This window comes from Rhinolophus sinicus, chromosome 4 (assembly GCF_057876585.1).
Source record: "Rhinolophus sinicus isolate RSI-liver-muscle chromosome 4, RSI-T2T, whole genome shotgun sequence".
NCBI classification, from domain to species: Eukaryota; Metazoa; Chordata; class Mammalia; order Chiroptera; family Rhinolophidae; genus Rhinolophus; species Rhinolophus sinicus.
The window spans coordinates 45,774,174-45,794,047 of record NC_142504.1 but is presented as its reverse complement, the minus strand read 5'-3'; the positions used below and the strand labels follow the sequence as shown (position 1 = coordinate 45,794,047).

Here is a 19,874-nt window from a genome sequence, read left to right as displayed (position 1 = left end):
TTTTCTCCACTACTTTCTGATCCTGGTTTGCTCATATTTTGAGGGAACCCATTGTACCTTATTAGGATACTTGCCTGATCTGCTCTTGTTTTATTAAGTGGAAAGAAAGTATTTATTTGATAAAATGTTGCTAAACATATGATGCTTTCCGAGGAGGAAAAATACATCTATGTTCTGTGGGAGTACTTATTAATCAACTTGAATGTCAAACAGTCTAATTTGCCAAAGATCTCTGCTAAGAGAATTTTCACTGCTGCAGGTGCCCAGAAAGACTGGACTGAAGTCATTCACCTGGAACTCACTCTCAAGATAGATCTACTTGTTTCTTATTAGGTTCACAAAAGAACCCCTGTGGTGGGCAGATCACGGGCTTTTATCTTGAACGCCTGGGGTATCACTTGGATGCCCAAGGACATGCTTTAAAAATACATATCTGTGCCACTGTTCCTTAGAATCCTCAGTGTGAGGAGGATGTTCTTACATCTGTGCTAGTCACCGCCTCCGAACCCCACCCCCCATTCTTAGTTTTCTGGGTATTAGCAGTCTTATACTACTAAACAAGCACATACCACCACTGTCCTACAACCAAGACAAACATTAGCAACCCAGGAGAAGTCTCAGGTTCAGAGAGTAACATCCGGTTCATTAACTAAGTTTCAAAAGTAGTATTTACATTCCTAAACCAAGGGCACAATGACTCATTAATTGTTACATGAAATGATTTTTCAGAATCATCTAGTTCTTGTGTAGTAATTCTGATTTGAGCAATTTTACTGTACTGGGTTTAATCTGAGATATGCTGCTATTACCAGATCATTACCTAGCCTTTTCTTTCTGTTTCTGATCATGAAAGAGGGAAAGAAATACACGGTGTTTTCCAAACATATTTGATCACAAAGTGTGTGGATGTTTAGTTGGGTCATAGAGGAAAAAACACATTAAGATTGAAGGTGGAAAAATCACATTGACAAAGATACATGTGCCTGACTGTTTTAAAGGCTGGGAAGAACCTGGTGCCAGCTTCTCTTCTTGAGCTTATTTTGAATGATACCCTGTGATTGTCTAGTTCACCTACTTTTCTCAGGAGTCTTGGAACTTTACCAACTGAGTCATATTTCCCACGGAGCTGCCTCATAAGCATCATCTACACGGATATTTAAAATCTATATTTATCTGGGTACCAATGGTATCATGTAGGATGAAAAATATAAGATGAAAAATGGGTCCCTAATAAACTTTTTGTGAAAATTTCCAAATCAGTAACCTATATGTTATCCAGTTTATATATTAGTTTAAAATAATCAAACTATTAAGTCATGCCAATATTGATTGATCCTGGCCCTTGCTGAGGTAATTTAAACATATTTGTGAATTAGAAGTTATTGCCAATTAGTAAATACTAATGATGACAGAAAAGATTAGCTTTAAATGATTAAAGTTGATACTAAACATGGAAACAAGATCTGAATAAACTATGTGCTACTATCAAGAATAATTATTGATCTTTACACAAAACATTTATGCAATTCTGACAGTAGATAATATGAGCACCTTTGAACTTACATATGAAGTAGCCGCTTTGGAGATTGTACCCCCAGACAAATTCTCCATTAGTGCCATAAGAATCCATGAATAAGAAAACCCCAAAACATTTGAATATCAAATATAATCCATAAAAAGTGGAAAAAAGTCTTCCTTCCACCTCTGCTAAGTTTGAGCCTTATTTTAAAGACAGGAGATAAAAATCAGTAAAAGCTGATCCATGGAATTTCTGTGACTCCCAAGTGTGTCTTTTTCTTTGATAATTAAATGCTAGAAAAAAAAAATATATATGATATATATTATATATATATATCATATATATAAATCCAAAATAAACTAACCCATATTATCTAAAACTGGGCATAATAATTCCTTTTAGAAAGCTTGTACACAGAAATAATAGGTTGTTTTAGAAAATGATATGAAAAATGATGAAATATTACTTATTTTTATAATCTTTGACAAGAAGTGAAAATACCATTTGCTGAAACCCAGGCAGAGGACTCATTTTTATCATCTGCCAGAAGAAAAAGCATCGTCCATAAAATTGAGTACGAGCCTACGAATTCTAAATCTGTGTTTCCACAGATTTAAGGACCTGAGGTAAAACAGAATGGAAATCTCCTTAGACAAGATCTAGGGGCGATTAACAAAGCCTGACCATACACATCCTACCCACGTCATACTGTGTAACGATAGCTTCCCTCTAGCTCAGCAGTTCTCAAACTTTAGCTTGTCCCAGGTTCACCGGGAGGTGAATTCCACAAACACAGTTGACTGCCCCACTCCTAGAGTTGATGATTCAGTCTGGGGTGGGGCTTGAGAATTTGCATTTCTAACACATTTCCAGGGACCAGAATGAGAACAACTGCTCTGGCTTAAATTCTATAAGAAAGAGTATTTTTTACAAAGAGCACTTCCGTATTTAGGCTTCTATGCCTTGGGAGTATTGTATATATTGAGCAGCCAACCATTTACCACTTGTTTAAAAATGTGGCCACAGTTTGGAATCCACACAGGCCATCCTTGAAGTCCACTGGGGGTGTGGGTGGGGCATTTGCTGTCACAGGCTCTGGTTGGGTCACTCATGGACTCCCTGCTGTGTTGCTTTCACCTGCACTGCAAAGATTAATTTTGTTTTACATAACCACTTGTGAATTGACTTTGCAGCATGTTAAGAGAGTGCCCTTCTGTTTACAGGAAGCTGGGAGCCAAGAAATCATGTGGAGGCCTATCCTAAAACCACCTGTAGATGGGTAAGAGAACGCTGGTGTTGGACAAGGGGGGCGGCAGCCAGTCTCTCAAGTCAGCCTTGCTGGAGCTCAAATTCCAACTTGGATACTTCCCAGGTGTCAAAGCATTGTGATGGGAGAGAGGAAAATAGACACAATTTACACTCTTTCTAGTTTTGCACTGTGGGAATGAGAATCACAGAAATGGTAGACTTGGTGGTAGGAATAAGATTCATTCAATTCTCCAGGAGCAATTGATAGGTGAGGCTCAGCACAAGAAGCTGAGATCCCAGAACCCAAGAACCACAGCTTTCTGCATTAACTAAAAGAGTAAGGAGGGAGGGCAAGAATGAATTCTAGATGTTATTTAAAATAATAACCAGCCTTTATTATGTGCTTACTAATCATCATTTACACACACACACACACACACAGAGTATCTGTATTGTTATCAAGTTTTGTCTTGTTCCTTTAGATGAAAATCAGTTACCTGTTCATCAGAGGCCTCAAAGTAACTATTACATTTATAAATTCACTCTCAACTTAACGCTCTAATTCTCACTGCTACCATTTTTAAGGACAGCATGTATCCAAAAAGCTTAGTCCACCTTTCTCCTAGTGCTTCTGTCTGCCCAATATCAAAACCAAAAGACCAGTCGACACAAAATAAATATTTCCAAAGCAAAACAGAAACATTTGATTAGTAAACATGGGGAAAAAAGCATAATGCTAAAGATAAATTTCAAAAGATTCAATCTCAAATGAAAACTGGACATCAAACCACAGAAAAACGATATAGAGCCATCTTTCCATTTCAAGGTGTTTCCTTGATTACTTTGTCCATTTTCTTTAGTTCGTTCTTTAGGGAAACTATATATGTAAAACACTATTTGAGATTTGTCAATTAGAAGTCTATAAGCAGGAAAACAAGGGATCTAATTCTTAAATAATGTTTGGCCACAGCTTGAGAAAATTGGGTCATGAAATGGAAAGAAGGTAAAACCTGCATTGTCTGTTGGCTTACTAGCAGGCTTCAGCACTTTTCTAATACCACGATGGGTTTCTTTCAGAATTAAGCAAGTCTATAAAAAGGACTATTCTTACCCTCATCCTTCCGTTTCTTATTGCTGGCCCATCTTCTGCCAATCTCAACACGTACAAATCCATTTTGTATTCCCTTCCTCCACGGATGCTGAATCCAAATCCTTTGGCTCCTTTCTCCATGTCCACAGTGAAATAATCAAAATCCTTTGGGGTTGGGGGGAAAATGGCATAAACAAGTGTTTAATACCAAAGAAGCTTCTGTGGTCAGTCCCTTTGTCCTCCTTTCCTATATAATGTGTTCCAAATAACATGGTGTCGTGAGAATTAATCTGCCTTCACAGTTCAGCAAAATGCAAGACAAAGATCCAAAGGTTGGAGCAGATCAGAACACAGTCTACTGGGTCACTGGAAGAACTGCTGTGTAGCTTGTTTACTCTGGAGATCATCAGTTTACTTGGCAAACATGTAATTATTGCATATAGGCCTGAGTGATATGCTCTCTCCTTTGAGTTTTCTCATTCACTGCTGTTGAGTGCCATATATAAATGTATTCATCCTGTGTGAGTGTAAATTAGAGGTTTGCTGATTAGAAAAATGAAATTTAATGGGGTCTTAGTACAACTCTCTATTGCACAGACGACTGAATTTGAAGTTGGAATATAGAAAATAAATTTCTCTTTTACATAAAAGGCAATATGTCCAAGATTTCCTGACCTTCACTGTTCTTAAAATTTTGAGGGGATAAAGATGATCTTTAATCCAAAATAAAACACAATATAATCTGACAGAGTTGGGATTGTATTAATTTGTATCTTGATGTCTAGTTGCCAGATATCGAGTATTTACTAGATATCAGGCTGTTATCTAGGCGCTTTTCATAAATGTTGAATCGTCACCATAGCCTGCGTCTGACATGGACAGATAATTATAAGAACCACTGTTGTATAGACAGGGACTTGGTGCTTGTTACAGAGGTTACAGACTAGGTGATGAAGCCACCAGCCCTGGTCTTCGCCTTATGTACAGGGGCTTGGTCCTTTACCACCAAATGCAAAGCAGGGACCATGCAAATAATTATGGCTCTAACATACCTCCATGCTGGCATCTGTAACATTTTCTGCATTAGCAGCACCTCTGAGGTCCCAGACAAGAGCATTTTCCAACTGGGACAAGGTAATGTACTGGGAGTCAGCTAGCTATTAGCAGGGACTAGTTCATCCCATTCTCACTCACCCACTTACTGATGAATTGATGGATTGCCCTGCTTTATTCTGAAACAGATTTATTTATTCAGAGCATTTTGAGGATGTGTGTGGTGTTACCCAGAGGATATCATAACTAGGATTAGAACTTGGTCTGTCTATCTTGGAAGGGTGTTCTTTCCTCAGACTCCCATTCTGTTTCATTCTTTGTGCTTTGGGAAGGCTTGGTGCTGAGCCCGCAGTGCTCTCGGGGATCAGGTACCTGCGGCTGCCTGTAGTCTGACAGGGGGTACTGCCTGGTGTCGGGGGAGTGCTGCCTGTAGTCCAGCAGGGGAGGCTGCCTGTAGTCCAAGGGCGGGGGTGGCGGGTAGTCGCCTCCTGGGGGCTGCCTGTAGTCCAGTGGGGGCTGCCTGTAGTCTGTGAATGGAGGCTGTCGGATGTCTGGTTTCACATCTTGTCTTGCTTTTACTTCTGACCTGTAACTAAATAAATGGAAACGGGATTTACTTTGGTATCTCAGCATTCTAAGGCGATCAGAATGATCAAATGACCTCGGGTCACGTGTGGGCCCCTCCTCTTGGTGGTCCTTTTGCATGTTCGGGATTATGAGAAGATTAAATAAATGAGAAGCATTTTTTTCAATCTTTGACAAATGCCATATTGTATACTTTTCACTTGGTTCCTTAAGATGTCAGGTGAAAATGATGGTTCAACCAGAACTTCGTGGAAAAGGATTTACGGATATCCCTTTTTGACTTTGGCTATTTAAAAACTATACAACTGTAGCAAATCCAGGGAGTTAAACACTTAACTATACATCCCAAAATATCAGTCTGTCTTAACACCAGTAAACCAACTCTCTTTGTGTCTCTCTGTGTCTCTCTCTCTCTCACACACGCACACCCCTTGGCAGACCATTCATTACTATATGAAAAGACGATTGACGTAATCTCTAAATATTCTACAAATACATAACTAAAAGCTATTTTAACCTTCTGGGTTTAGTCTTTTTGAATATTTTACAAAGGAGTGATAGTAAGGTATAATTACCAACTACAAATCAAGTAGAAAGTCACTGAGTTATTGCTAAGAAAGCAAGCATATTATGTAGTTTCAATACTAGACTATGGCTTTCAGATAAGCATCAGATACAGTCATGGTCATAAGATGGAAGGAAAGACAAAAATGTTTATGCTCAACATTTCTTTCTTTCTTGTTTCTAGATATTAGTTACTAATAAAATAAATACAGAGACCAGAACTAGTTGTGTAGTGCTGCTTGTGAATCTAAACTGCTCTAAACTGAGGTGATTCCCAGTTTCAAAACGGGACTGAAATAGCCTCTACCTACCATTATAGGGTCATTAATAAGGTAAATTGAAAAATTATCTCCATAGTCTAGAGGCCACTTAATTCTGTCGTTCACTGCGTATTACCATAGCATCAGTCTATCATGAGCTACGCAAGGATATACGTGGGTCGAAAAACTACATTCTATATAGCAACAATTTTATCTAAAATTAATATGGAGGATTTGAGGAACTGAGAAAATATTTGGCACCAAGGAAAAACTCAAATGTGTCAGGAAAACAGGTTCAAAACCAGTTGAATTTTTACTTTTAAGACCAGGTGAATTTTGTTCTGTTTTTTCACTGGCTTATGGTCTCACTGATGCTGATTATATTAAATATTTTGTATCACTTTTATATACTTTGTATTTATAAAATATATTATAATTTTATATTATATTAAATATTTAATATCACTCATGTGAACACTTACCATTAGTGTACTCTAATATTTGAGAGGACATACTGAGTAGATGGCAATAGATGTATTTATTTAAGATTTTTGGAAGGGGGTTAGTAATATAGTTATTTTAATCAACACTTTGGGTCCCATTTGTTACTTAGCCTGCAGAAAGTGACACATTCCTTTGGTGACTTGCAATATTTAGGCTTTGCTTTATACCTCAGCAAGTTGTCCACTCACCTACTGAGAGTATCAATGCTGAGAACAGAATTATTTTAAAAATGCTTTGAATAATATACTTATCTATGCAAATGAATGAATGACAGAAAAAGAAAAGAACTGGGTGACATTTGTTGGTGTGTGTCAGTTCCTTTCTAGAAATAGTTTGCTTAGTGGTGTAGATGTCACATTGTTTTAAGTTCTAGCAGTCACTTTATTTTCATTATCTGTGTGGTATTGGTATGAAATATCCATTACGTGCTCCATTTCCAGCCAGCTGTGTTACAAGGTATAGCAAAGAAGGTGAAATGTGAGAGTATCCCCAAAGATTACACAAATACTTAGAAATAAGAACAGTTAAAATTTGCAACAGCTGTCACCCAAGCCTACATTCCAGCATTCACACTTCTTTCTACACCAATGCCACGTGTCAGGATTTTATGCTGAACTGCACACACATTGAAGAATTCTTTAATTCAGGAAAATACTGCACTTAACGTTTTATGAGTGTTGATAACTTATGTAAATGATACATTGGCTAGGGTAAAAGTTACATTGTTTTGAATTTGTAAAACACTTTAAGAAAAATTGAGGGTTACTAAAAAACAAAACAAAATCAGCCTCTTTAAAGTTCCTTTACTTATGAAAGAAGGTCATTGGTATAACTCTTTGTAGCTATTAATTCTATTATTAAAGAGACTAGAGATGATAAAACAGCTTGTTGTGGTCAATTCCAGCAGAATTTTATAGTATGAACAAGTTCCAGAACCAAGAAACACTGCCCACGTGGTCAGGGATCTTACGGTGGGATATTGCTTCATGTGGGCCTTTCAAGAATTTCTTCCAGGTTCAAAGTCTGTGAAAGACGTCAATTTCCAATGCTCTTCTACTGACCTGGCTATTTAAAATGCCATCAAACAGCAATTGCCCTTGCTGAGGAAGGTGAACTCTGCTATTTAATCTTAGTTTTGGAATATATTTTGTAATGGCTCTTTTGTTGTTTTCAATAAATGCTTCTCCTTAAATAGTGTTCTGGTTATGTTCATATGAAAATTATTTTTGTGTTTCCTGAGCACAAACAAAAAAGATGTGAAGGGCAGAGAAATGGGTAGCGGTGTCAGGGTGGCAGGTGGGATCCAATCCAAGAGTAAGTAAGACAGGACAAATGATTCACTCACTCTAACTCATCAAATAAAAATTTGCAAGCAGATTTGTCATTTTATTTGATCCCACTTTAACGTGGGAACTGGCTCAATTTGATATGTAGGTGGGCACTTTTTGTACAAATGAACTAATAGGAAATTCATACCGTGCACTCGCTGTTTTGGAGACATCTTGAGCCTGGAAAACGGCAGAGTTTTCCCTTTGATACCATGATCATCTTTAAATGCAGCTAGGAAAATGGTTCTGGTATCTGCAAGATTCTCGAATTTCTTCATTCCTATGCAAATGAGCCACTCACTCGCCATCAGAATTAAGCCAGGAAACCTGAGTGGCAGGATAGGGCCCTAGAATTGGAGTGGGCACTTCCCAGGCTTTTAATATTATTAAAGCAAAAATAGCTAAGAACTCAGGGCAAATTTGTTGATTTATAAATATTTGGATCAGGTCAATCTGTTAATCCCAGAGTTATGAAATATTTTCTTCTGTAGTCAGGCAAAAATATACCCCAAACCATTGCTTCTGTGATAAGGGGCTGAGTCCTGGTGGTGAGCTAGTAGCAGGTGGGGCAGGACAGTGGCCTTGCCCATCTGTTATTCTACCCACTGAGCTGTGTACCTGGGATTAGTTACCCACCCCAAGGCTGGAAGCAAAAGGCCATCTCCAGGGCAGTCTGACTCTGGAAAGGTGAAGATGGAATTGTGGCGGAGAGGTTAATCGACAGTGGCCAGAGCCAAGAAGAAGAGTCTGAAGCTGGCTCAGGAACTGCGGGAACACTCAATCCTTCCTCTCGAGTCTAAAATGAATCCTGGGGAAAGCCAGTGCAATCTGTCGAAACAACATACGGTGAAAGCGAACACATCTGGGGCATATCACTGAGGCACCCAGGATTACTCCTCTTCTGGATTGTCAAATTCTTACCTCTGTATCATTGCCTTATGGGGCTTAGTCTTTTTACTTCTGTGGAATAGAACAGGGCTCTATGGAAATAACACATGTGGCATATGGAAAATATTTGCTTTGCAGCAGTGTGAGTGATGAACCTAGAGAGTTCTGGGACTCAAACACTGGGTCTCACTTCATCTTCACCAACACGGGAGGTAGGAGATGGGAAGCATTAGCATCATGGAAAAGACCAGTGAGCGTTTCATCCTCAGAGATGTTCCTGTGGACTGTTGTATTTTTCCCATCGAAGGGAAAACGACACGGAAACATGTCTTTGTCTCTTTTCTTAATGGCTCAATCTAACCCAGGTTCCTTGTTACACACGTCACAATAAGGAGATAATTTGGTTTTTATACGGCGTCCCTTTCCCCCTGGAAGTTCCAACTGCCTTACTCATATTCGTTCATGCTGAGAAATGGAGGAACCTAATTAAATCGTGGGTAGGAGGCTCTGCAGGGGTGTCCAAACGTTTTTCAATGTTTTTCACCAAGGGCCATATGCGGTAAAATACACAAACAGTCAGGCCACTCACTCGAGGTGAAGTACATATTGCCTCACCTGGTTTATTTAAGTAAACTAAATATATTTTTGGAATTTGCTGCGGGCCAATTAACAATGGATCATGGGCCGCAGTTGGCCCGCGGGCCGCAGTTTGGACACCCCTGCTGCTTTAAGGTAAAATGCGGTAAAAATGCTAACATTATCAATACTTACAAATCCTTCAACATCTCCCCTTCTCCACGCTGCTATCATTCTCTGAGCCACCTCCTTTGTGGCTCAATGGACACTGGCAGCCATCTCTGACTGCTTAACCTGCATTTCCTCTGAGCAGCGTGCAGCCTGTTCTCTGTGGGGCCCACTGAGACATCTTGAAAAGCGGATCCAATGATGTCAGTCCTCAGCTTTAAACCCTCCAATGACTTCTCACTACACTTAAGATCAAAATCCTTAACATGCCTACAAGACCCTGTAGGGCGGACCCGCATACCCTCACTGGCTTCATCTCAAATAGCGCTTCCTCCCGCCACCCCCAGCATCGGCCTTATTTCCCTCCTGCATGCTTGCTCGCTCCCTCCTGCCAAAGGGCCTTGGTATATACCATGTTTCCCCGAAAATAAGACCTAACCAGAAAATAAGCCCTAGCATGATTTTTCAGGATGACATCCCCTGAACATAAGCCCTAAGGCATCTTTTGGAGCAAACCTTAATGTAAGACCCGGTCTTATTTTTTGGGAAACACGGTATTCTTTACTCTGCCAGCACTCTCTTTAATTTGCCCTTCAGCTAGTTAATTCCTACTCATCAGTCTCTCATCATTTCTTCAGGAAAAGTTCTCTTCTTGTGAAGGACAGACACTTGTATTTGCTACTAAAACCACATTAATAGCATACACACAATCTCAAACTTACACAAAGGTGTGTGCATACGGCCATTTCTACTTCATGCAAATCTCTCTCCTGCCTGTGTTCTGGTCCTGTCCCAAATTCTTCCTCTGTCTCTGCCTCCCTCACCTCTTAGAATCAGAAAATCCAGAGGACACTTTACCTGTTTTCATGTCCTTGCAGCTGAAGTGGCTGAGGAGGGGCTGGCTGGGCGACAGGGCTGTTGGGGGTGGCTGGACTTGGCTGGGCCATGGGGCTCTGCTTCTCGGAGCTGGGCGCCGAGGCTGGGCTGCTGAGCTCTGCAATGGGCAAATGCAGTCAGGATGGCACTGATAAAGGGCGAGAGGTGGCCAGAGGTGGTCACTCTGCCTCCTCAGATGACGCAAGGCTTCAGTTATTTCAGTTTCTGTTAGATTGTAACGCAGCAGCTTAAATTTAGCAAGTTCCAGTACCACTCCCAGAATTAATAGTACTCTTTCCTTAGTTGTAAGTGTTGCTGAACAAGGATATGAACAGTCTCTTGTCATTTTGTCAGAAGGTAAGATTACAAAAAAAAAAAAAAAAAAAAGCCCTGTTAAAACTATGAAAAAAATAATTCAAAGGAGTAAGCTCTGAAACATAGTCTATTTCCCAGCATTGCTCACTGAAAATGCTTACCCACTACTTTTTGGTGTAAGGAGAAGTCTTACCAGTGTTCCAAAGTTTGGATAAGGAACTAAGCACAATAAAAGTAAATGCTTTCTACAATCTTCTTTCCAGTTTCCTGTTAGTCTTATTGCTTAATAACCCTCTGTATTTCATGGTTCTCCAGAAAAAACAACAGCACTGGACAGAAGAATGTGAATTAAGTTGTTTGTTAAAACTGCTTCTTGGAATTTATTGTAATAGCTTCAAATTTTCAGCTGACATTATTTCTCTATGTTAGAATAAGAGCAAGACAGACATATTTCAGACTGGGAAAATGGAGAAGCAAGTAAGGTTTTTAGTGCGCAATCTTGCTAGAGTAAATCCCCATTGAATATTTTGGACACATAATGGTGTCCCCAGATAACAAGTGAAAAAACCATGGTCATATTGTGTTCTTTTTCATCTTTTTTGTTGTTGTTGTTAGTTGGGTGATAAAAGGGAGGTGATCTACTGGCATTCTCTTATAACCCACTCTAACTCTTTTTTTCCCCTACAGCCTCAAATTTTAAATTTCTTCTCCATTTGCATCAGGGTTTCTCCCCCTTGGCACTACTGACATTTGGGGCCAGATAATTCTTTGCTGCGAGGACTGCCCTGTGCACTGCATTATGTTTAACAACGTCACCCACCAGATGCCAGTGGCATCCTCACCCCAGTCATGACAATCAAACATGTCTCTAGACATTATGCTAAGTGAAACAAGTCAGTCAGAGAAATACCATATGATCTCACTTACATGTGGAATCTAAAGAACTGAATGCATGAGAAAAGTAATCAAGAATAATATCAGTGATAGAGACAAAAAAATTGATAGTTGCTAGATGGGAGGAGTGTGGGGATGAGGGAGAAGGGGAAGGGATTAGACAGCATCAATTGGTAACCACAATATTGCCACGGGGATATGAAAGACAGTTTGGGAAATATAATCAATAAAGTTGTAAAGATTTTGTAGGGTGTCAGATGGGCACTTGTCTTATCAGGGAGACCACTTCATGGACGGTGTAGATGCCTGATCACTGCACTGTACACCTAAAGCTGAATCTGAATAATACTGAATGTCAACTATAATTTTATATATATATATATATATATATATATATATATATATATATATATATTCATGGGATATGTAGTACAGCATAGGGAATAGAGTCAATGGAATTGTAACAGCTATATACGATGTCAGAGGGGCAATAGTTTGGGGGAGGGTGTTATCACTTTGCGAGGGCTGAAGTATCTAATTATTACATTGTTTTGTACACCTGAAACAAACAAACAGAAATATCTCTAGACATTGCTAAAAGTCCCCTGTGGGGATAAAATCCTCAATTGAGAACAACTGTTTTATATTTAAAGTCAGGTGGCTGTTTGGTGCCTCCTTGTCAGTATCCCAAGATGGAATCAGCAGACTAAGGAAAACAGAGCGGGGCAAGGAGACTGAGGCCCTCACTTTCCATGTGGGACAGTGTAATCCACTCACCAGTGAGCTCTTGAATGTCATAACGAGTCAGCAGCTACAAACGAGTACCAAACCCACTGTGTCTAGAAACGGTGAATTTATGGTGAATTTACAACTTCCTGGCCCCTTAAGGCCTGGCTATGGGTTGTGATGCTCACTGCTCTTCAAGCCTCAGGGTAGAGTCTTTGCACAGATAAATTTGAAAGGCTACTTAGGAATTTAAAATTCTTATCAGATGCAATATTTTTCAAGTGAGCTCTCTTTATACCACAAAGTTTCCTCAAGCTTTTAAAAATCAATCTGACTTTGAAGAATCCTCCAGAGCTTAACTGTTAACATGAATATGTGTTGTTTTTTCCCCCTCTTCTTCTGACTTGTAACTCTATCATCACTGTCAAATGGGTTCTGGCTTAATGTAACCATAAAAATAGTACTCCTGGGACCACAAGGAATGATTGAATAACCCAGTGTCCAGGGATCCACACTATTTGTCTACAATGTCACACAGCTGGATCTCAGAATAAAATTAGTACTGAGAAAACAGGATACAAGTTGCAATGGAATGTGAATGTTTGCCAAAGTGGAAATAACTGTCAACTGGTGACAGTCTGACACCACGCGGATGGCAGCCAGGTGGCCTCCGTGACCTGGCTCAGGCACTCACCCTCCTGAGGAATGATGCGAAGGGTAACACTGAGACCTGCGTCCTTGATGAGCTTCACGATGTCCGCGTGGGGCATGTTGATGATAGACTGGCCGTTCACTGCTAAGATCCGATCTCCCACTTTTAGTTTTGCACAGCGATCGGCAGGGCTCCCATCAATGATGCGTCCGATTTTATGGGGCACAGCTAAAAGAATCCCCAACAGAAAGAGGGATCAGGGGCATTACCAACACACGCTTTAGCTTGGAGTCCCAGCCCCACAGGAAACAACGCAATGTCAGGATTCCTTCCTTTGTCAGCATATTTGTCTTTTGAAATCACAGCCACTCCTATCGAGTGTGGTCCTGTGCATACCACTGAGACCAGAGTTTCTAAATTTAAGTCCTTTGCAGTGACAGGCCAATTCCAAACACAGACCAGGGATTCTCAAACTTTGGGGTGTATCTGAACCACCGTAAGATTAAAAATACAGCTCTTTGGGCTTTACCCTGGACCTTGTAAATCAGAATGTCCAGGCAGGAGGTGAGGGTCATGGATTTTTTAAGAAACTCTTGAGGAGATTCCAATATACACAAAATTTTGAGAACCATAGGCATAAACGCTGTTCCCACAGAGCTCATACTCTAGAGACAATGATACAGTTTCAGGAAGATCCAATAAATGCCAGGAATTTAGTTTCCACCCTTTTCTATTTTACATAGAGGAGAAAACAGCTGTAGCCGGCTGGTAAAGAAGTTATGACAACTTCCCACTCATCTATTAAGCTTCAGGTTAAAGGCTGATAGTTTTCAAATCTTACCTCTCTCTACTTTTTGATTTCATTTATTAGGTGGTACTGAGATCTTGCTAGTATCTGATACATAATGTATTTAATAAAATCTAAGATGCCATTGATGGTACAACACACCTTTATTTTATGTACCTCAGAAAAGAAAAAAAAACCCAACTTAGCCAAGTAAACAATGAAACTCCGTTGACTCTAGATGATCTCTAATTTTTAAGACATTAAATACGAAATGTGTATTAGAGTTGATAAAGTACAGTAGATATCTCTTTAAAACAATGAACATTTGTTTTATTTTTTATTATTTATTTATGTGTGGGGAGAGGCAGGTACATGAGGATACAGATTTTTTGGCAGGTGAGTTTTGTTCAGTGTTAATATTTGAATGCCTACCAGGATAACTAGCTGGGGTCAGATACCAGTGGTACACAGTGCCCCGTAACCTCCCTCAAGGAGCTTACAATTTAGAAATCTGTTCCCTTTCCTTTCTCCTGTCAAGACAGGAAGCTCCAGCCAGGATACCACCTGACAATGACTGTCATGTTGCTCTCCCCATGGAGTCAGGTATTGATTTAATCTGCATAAACAGGTGAAGAGACACTCCCCCATTTGCTGTGCTACCGGATGTGTGTCCCTTCAACTCTCAATCTTGCGAATGTGTTACAATGAAAGGCGGAACATCAGTAATAACCATGGTGAGGAAGGACAATCAGTGAGTTAATGAACCGGCACTGTGATCATATTTCTATTGTGGAAGGTTATAGGTAGCATATGAAAATATTGGCTGAGCCTGTGTCTCCGAAGTGAAACTCATCACGTTGGAAGCTCAAACACATTTTTATTTACCACAGGCACTGATGCCTCTCATTAAGAGTGCCTTACTTAAAGTATATTAATAATCATCTTAGAGTCTTTAGGAGAATATATTTCTCAAGTAGAAATGGAACAAGAACCCATTCATTTACTTAACAATGACATAAGTATTGAAGTTGTGTGGTTTTCAACTACACTTAGAGTAAACCTACATTCCTGTTATGGCCATCTTTCATGCTCAGGAGTGTCCTGGAACAATCGATAAATGATATGGCTTCCACGGCCATAATGTATATACAGTTATCTATCCTGTGACCTTTGCAAAGTTACCTGTCCTTTCTGAGTTTGTTTTTCAACAGTAAAATTGAGATAATACTATCACTGACTTCACAGGATGGTTCTGAGAATTAAATGAGTTATCATGTATAAAGTGACCAGAACAGTGCCTGGCATGTACGAACTGATCTATAAGCATTAACTTTTCTTTCATTCTTTTTATTACTATTACCTTTTTAATGTTTCTGATATCACTTTGATGTGTGTGTGCTTGTGTGTAGGTACCGGCTTGAAGTCTTTCCACATGGCATAAACTTGTAATACCCCTCAAAAGAAAGGGACACTTTGCTAGCTACAGAGCAATATCCCCTGAGCATCAACCAGGGAAACAGCTCCATTTGGGAAAGAGATGCATTTGGGGGATTATATAGGCACTAGATGGGGCCAAGAATCCTGTTTGTTTTCCTCTGGTTTCACAAAAAGAGATATTGCAGGTCTCTGTAGGGAAACACCAACTTGTAAGTAAAAGTTTATTATTCAAAGGGAAATCAGCATAATACAGACCTCTTTATGCACACTGAGCTTACACACACACACAATTATAACTACATTGAAATATATATAATTTAATCCTTAGCAAATCATGTGACATACCTGACAGCATTATCATTGCATGTTTACAGAGGAAGAAACTAGGCATCAAGTGGTTAGTAATGTGCCCAAGGTCATATAGGCCAACCAGGATTTAGAGTCGTATGCAGCCTGTCAGATTCTACATCTTTGCTTTTAACCAAGGTTCCACACTGCCTCTCAACACTACTGTCTCCTCCCTCCATTAGAGCACTTGCTTCGTAAGCACCTGGCTTTTTATCTGGTGACTGCATCCGGTCTCTAAGTGGGGAATCGGAAACACTTCACCAGGGACCCTGATCCAGGAAACTGTGCAGCAGCTGTCTTTGGACAGACCAGCAGGTGTGAGAAGGTGAGGAGGGAAGAGAAGGGGAGAGAAAGAGAGAGGAGAGGAGGCGACAAGAAAATCGGAAAGCTCTTCAGATCCCTTTTGTTAGGATGCCACATCAGTGTGTCACCCCTTTATTTGAAGTCGTTTCTTTGGACAGTAGAAACACTCACATTTGAAATGAAATTTTAAAATATTGTTTAAAACACATAAAAATGTTATTTGGATGATTTGCTATTTTGAATTATTCATGACTCTGCTCCCCATCATTACTGCAGAGCACTTAGAATCTACTGGGCATAAAACCCCAAATGTTTCAAAACAAAGATTCCATATGCACTCACACACACACACACACACACACACACTCACACACACACACACTCACACACACTCACACACACACTCACACACACACACAATTTTATGTGCTCAACAATAAAAACAAGTTACCATTTGTTAATTTCCAGGCATTGTGCTAGGCACTTATTTTAAATCCTTATAGCAACCGTGTGAAGTAGCTGTAAAAGTATAATCCTTATGCTTACTTTATTGACAAGAAAATAAATAAGTGTCAAAGTCAGGATTCAAACCCATGCCCATGGCTTCAAACCTTGGGGTTACTCTCTTCTGTTTTTGATATGTGGCAGGCTGAAAGCAGTTCGAATTATGAGGAGTGAGGAAATTACTGATGAGATCTCACTTAGCAAAACACGCTCCTTGCTGCTTGAGATTTCAAGATGAAAGTTTCATTGTAAACACAATTATTTGCTTATGATGATAACTCTTAGTTTCCAGGGCCATTTTTGACTTTATTAGGATGAGTAGAATAAAAACTAAATAAAAGAATGAAAATCAAAATAAAAGAATGAAAAATGAAATAAATTCTCTGGTAGCCACATAGAATGATCGAGTGCTTACATAAAATCTGAGTGAATAGACAATTTAAAAATGTATGTCCAGTAATTGGAAATACCTGATATAATTTTAATAAAATTGTTTTTTATTGGCATTTACCTTAATAAAAACAGTACTCGAAACTCTTGGCAGCTGAAGACAGCCTCATTTTCCTTTACCAGCATTTCCCCTGCATATGTAAGTACATTGAATGTTGATATACAACAAATCATTGACAAGGGGCATGCTCAGAGAGGATTCTCTCTGGAAATAAGATGCAGTTCCATTTGCTCAGTTATAAGCTCCAGAGAGCTTATGACCTAAGTGCTTTCTGTGCATTGCTAATGGAATTACAGAGCATGGAAGAGGCCCTGACCTTGGTTTCTATTATTGGGATAAATGGTACTCATTAATTCTCTGAGAACTGATGACTAAGGTAACTGCCTGAGTGCAGTCCATTTAGACAGCATGCCTTTCAGCCATCATCTGTCAGGCAGCAACATAAATCAAGTCTTTGGATCAGTCTTCTTGACACAGTGCGCTTAGGATACACAGATATTTGGGAAAAGTTGCAATATGTCACACGGCTTTGGACATACTGATATTTGGGAAGGAGACAATGTATCACTAGTTAGAAATTTCCCTTTAATTGCAAATTAAATAAATTACGGTAAAAAAAAAAGCATCATTTTTCCCTTTCTTTCTGGGTAAAACACTACTGTACATTTATACTGCAATATGTTTTACATTTTCCTGTAGATGCATTGACTCTTTTGCACTGCTCAACATAGCGTACTATTTTTAGTAGAAATGTCAGAGACACTCAGTTCAATTGGATGCTCTCCAAGTTCGTCTAAAGGCCTGGCTTCTTTGGGTCTCTAGCCATACAACCACAGGATGCACCGAGCCTCCCTATTTGCTGTTGTGTTCTCTTCTGGGACCTTCATAGGGTCTCTTCAGGCTCCTTCAGCCACTGGCCAACCTCTGAGCTCTTGTGTTCTACGTTGGGTCAGTTCCCATAAAGATGGAAGAGGTGCCTAAAGGACTTCCCTTGCTTTGGCGAAGGATTCTTTCTGAAATTTTTGGTGATGGATTCTCCCTGAACTTCTTAGCTGCACTTGATCCCCTACTTTTATTTTTTTCGTATTTCCTTGTTATATGTATTACATTTCAGAGAAGGAAAAGCCCATGACTCTGTTTGTATTTAATTATCTCTTTGTTAATGGATCCCACATAGTGGAGTTGCACATGAAGCAAAGCATTAAACAGAGAAAGTTGATTCTGCATCAATCACGTCAAACTTATAAATGAGAAGTTTCTAAAATGAGTGTGACAAAAATAAATGCTTCAAAGACAATCAATAGCCTAAACTTTTATTAGCTCACAATTCCATTCATTTGCGCCAGTTAAACAACATGCCATTCATTAGCTTAAAGGGGCCAACGAAGTTAGTTTGGGTTTTGAATCTGTGACCTCATATGAAATGAATTTTTTTAACTTGGATGATTCCTGTTGGTTTTCTTAAAATAATCTATGAAAATTATTTACTGTCTAGTTTTAAAATTGTGGGTTGGGGCAGGAGGATCAAGGAATCCATTAAGAACACGTTTCCGCATAGCATATTCTGAGATACAGGCACAATGCTAGGTCCAGTCGGGAAGACAACGATAAAACAACACATTGTATCAGCCCTCAAGAAACTCAGTCTAGTTGAGGAGACCAGGGATAATCAAATAAAAATACTTAAAACGCAAATGGCAAATCGGTGGTAAAGGTAACATGCACCGAGAAGAGTAGAGTGTGTGGGGTGCATTACTGAGTCCACGTGTGCATGTGGAGAGTGCTGAGGAGAAGAAAGGTCATCTGGGAGGAGGGAGCAGTGTCGCCAGGATAAGTGCTGGCTCCCTTAGTGAAAAACTCATGATAGTAAAGAGTGTCTATCAGATTCACGAAGAGAGAAACAAGGAGAAGATGCTTTGTAGGGGGGTCCCTCCTGCCCTCACAATAATTGCTTCCCTACCTGAGATTCCTCATATGATGCCTTTGCCCAGCTCCTCTAGATGGACACTGAACATATAGGAACAACAAAAGAGTAATTGTCACAGTAATTGTCATATATCTCTTTGATAATCTGGTGAAGGATCCTGTTTTTCTGCCCTCAGAAACCAGAGCTCGTCTTAATCTTGCTGAGTTTCCATCTCGCCTTCATAGATGTCTTGAAAGAATATGTTCCATGGTGACAAACTCATTTAGCTACTTGTTGTCCTTCCCTAGAGTGTGACACAGGGTCCTTCAAAAGAGACTTTCTTGGTCATCAGGGGGCAAAGACATGGGGAAAAAAACAAACCAAACCAACCAAACAAAAACAAACAAACAAACATGTGTTTGGTAGTTTTAAAAAATTGTGGTAAAATTAAGAAAAAGCAGACTGCATGACTTGTTTTCCTATATAAGTTGATGACATTTAGCTTTCCAAAAATGAAAACGTGTTCCCTGAAATTCATAGTTAAATGAGTTGCAAGTCCTGAAATTAAGCAGCTGGTATTTTAAGGACTACACTTTCCCTCAGCACCCAGGAGTTATTCTTTGGTGGTTGAACACTTAAGTTACCGGCATTTGGTAATAAGCAGATGGTCAGAAGGGAGAATGGGAAGAGGGGCCCATTACAAGCAGTTCAAGAGCCATGCTGAACTCATGTTTCCAAAGGTAGAAGGCACCATATAGAAAATATTTAGTATGTATGGCTGGAGAGAAAAAAATCACCCCTTAGCTATATCTACCTTGTATACTTTTGTTTTGCTGAGAGTGAATTGGTAATCGAAAGAAATCTCACTGAATTAGGAGTTGTAATTAGCTAT

General features: G+C 39.5%; 1 protein-coding gene across 9 annotated transcripts in view; it reads right to left on the bottom strand.

Annotated features, from left to right (window-relative positions):
• The window catches only part of MAGI2 (membrane associated guanylate kinase, WW and PDZ domain containing 2), a 1,312,004-nt gene that overhangs the window by 91,805 nt on the left and 1,200,325 nt on the right, over window positions 1–19,874 (bottom strand). For all 9 annotated transcript variants that reach the window (XM_074340644.2, XM_074340647.2, XM_074340646.2 and 6 more), the window contains 4 exons: window positions 13,289–13,474; window positions 10,642–10,777; window positions 5,283–5,502; window positions 3,879–4,022 (listed from right to left, as the gene is read on the bottom strand). In XM_074340644.2, the coding sequence (XP_074196745.1) occupies window positions 3,879–4,022; window positions 5,283–5,502; window positions 10,642–10,777; window positions 13,289–13,474 (686 nt within the window). The remainder of the gene's footprint in view (window positions 1–3,878; window positions 4,023–5,282; window positions 5,503–10,641; window positions 10,778–13,288; window positions 13,475–19,874) is intronic.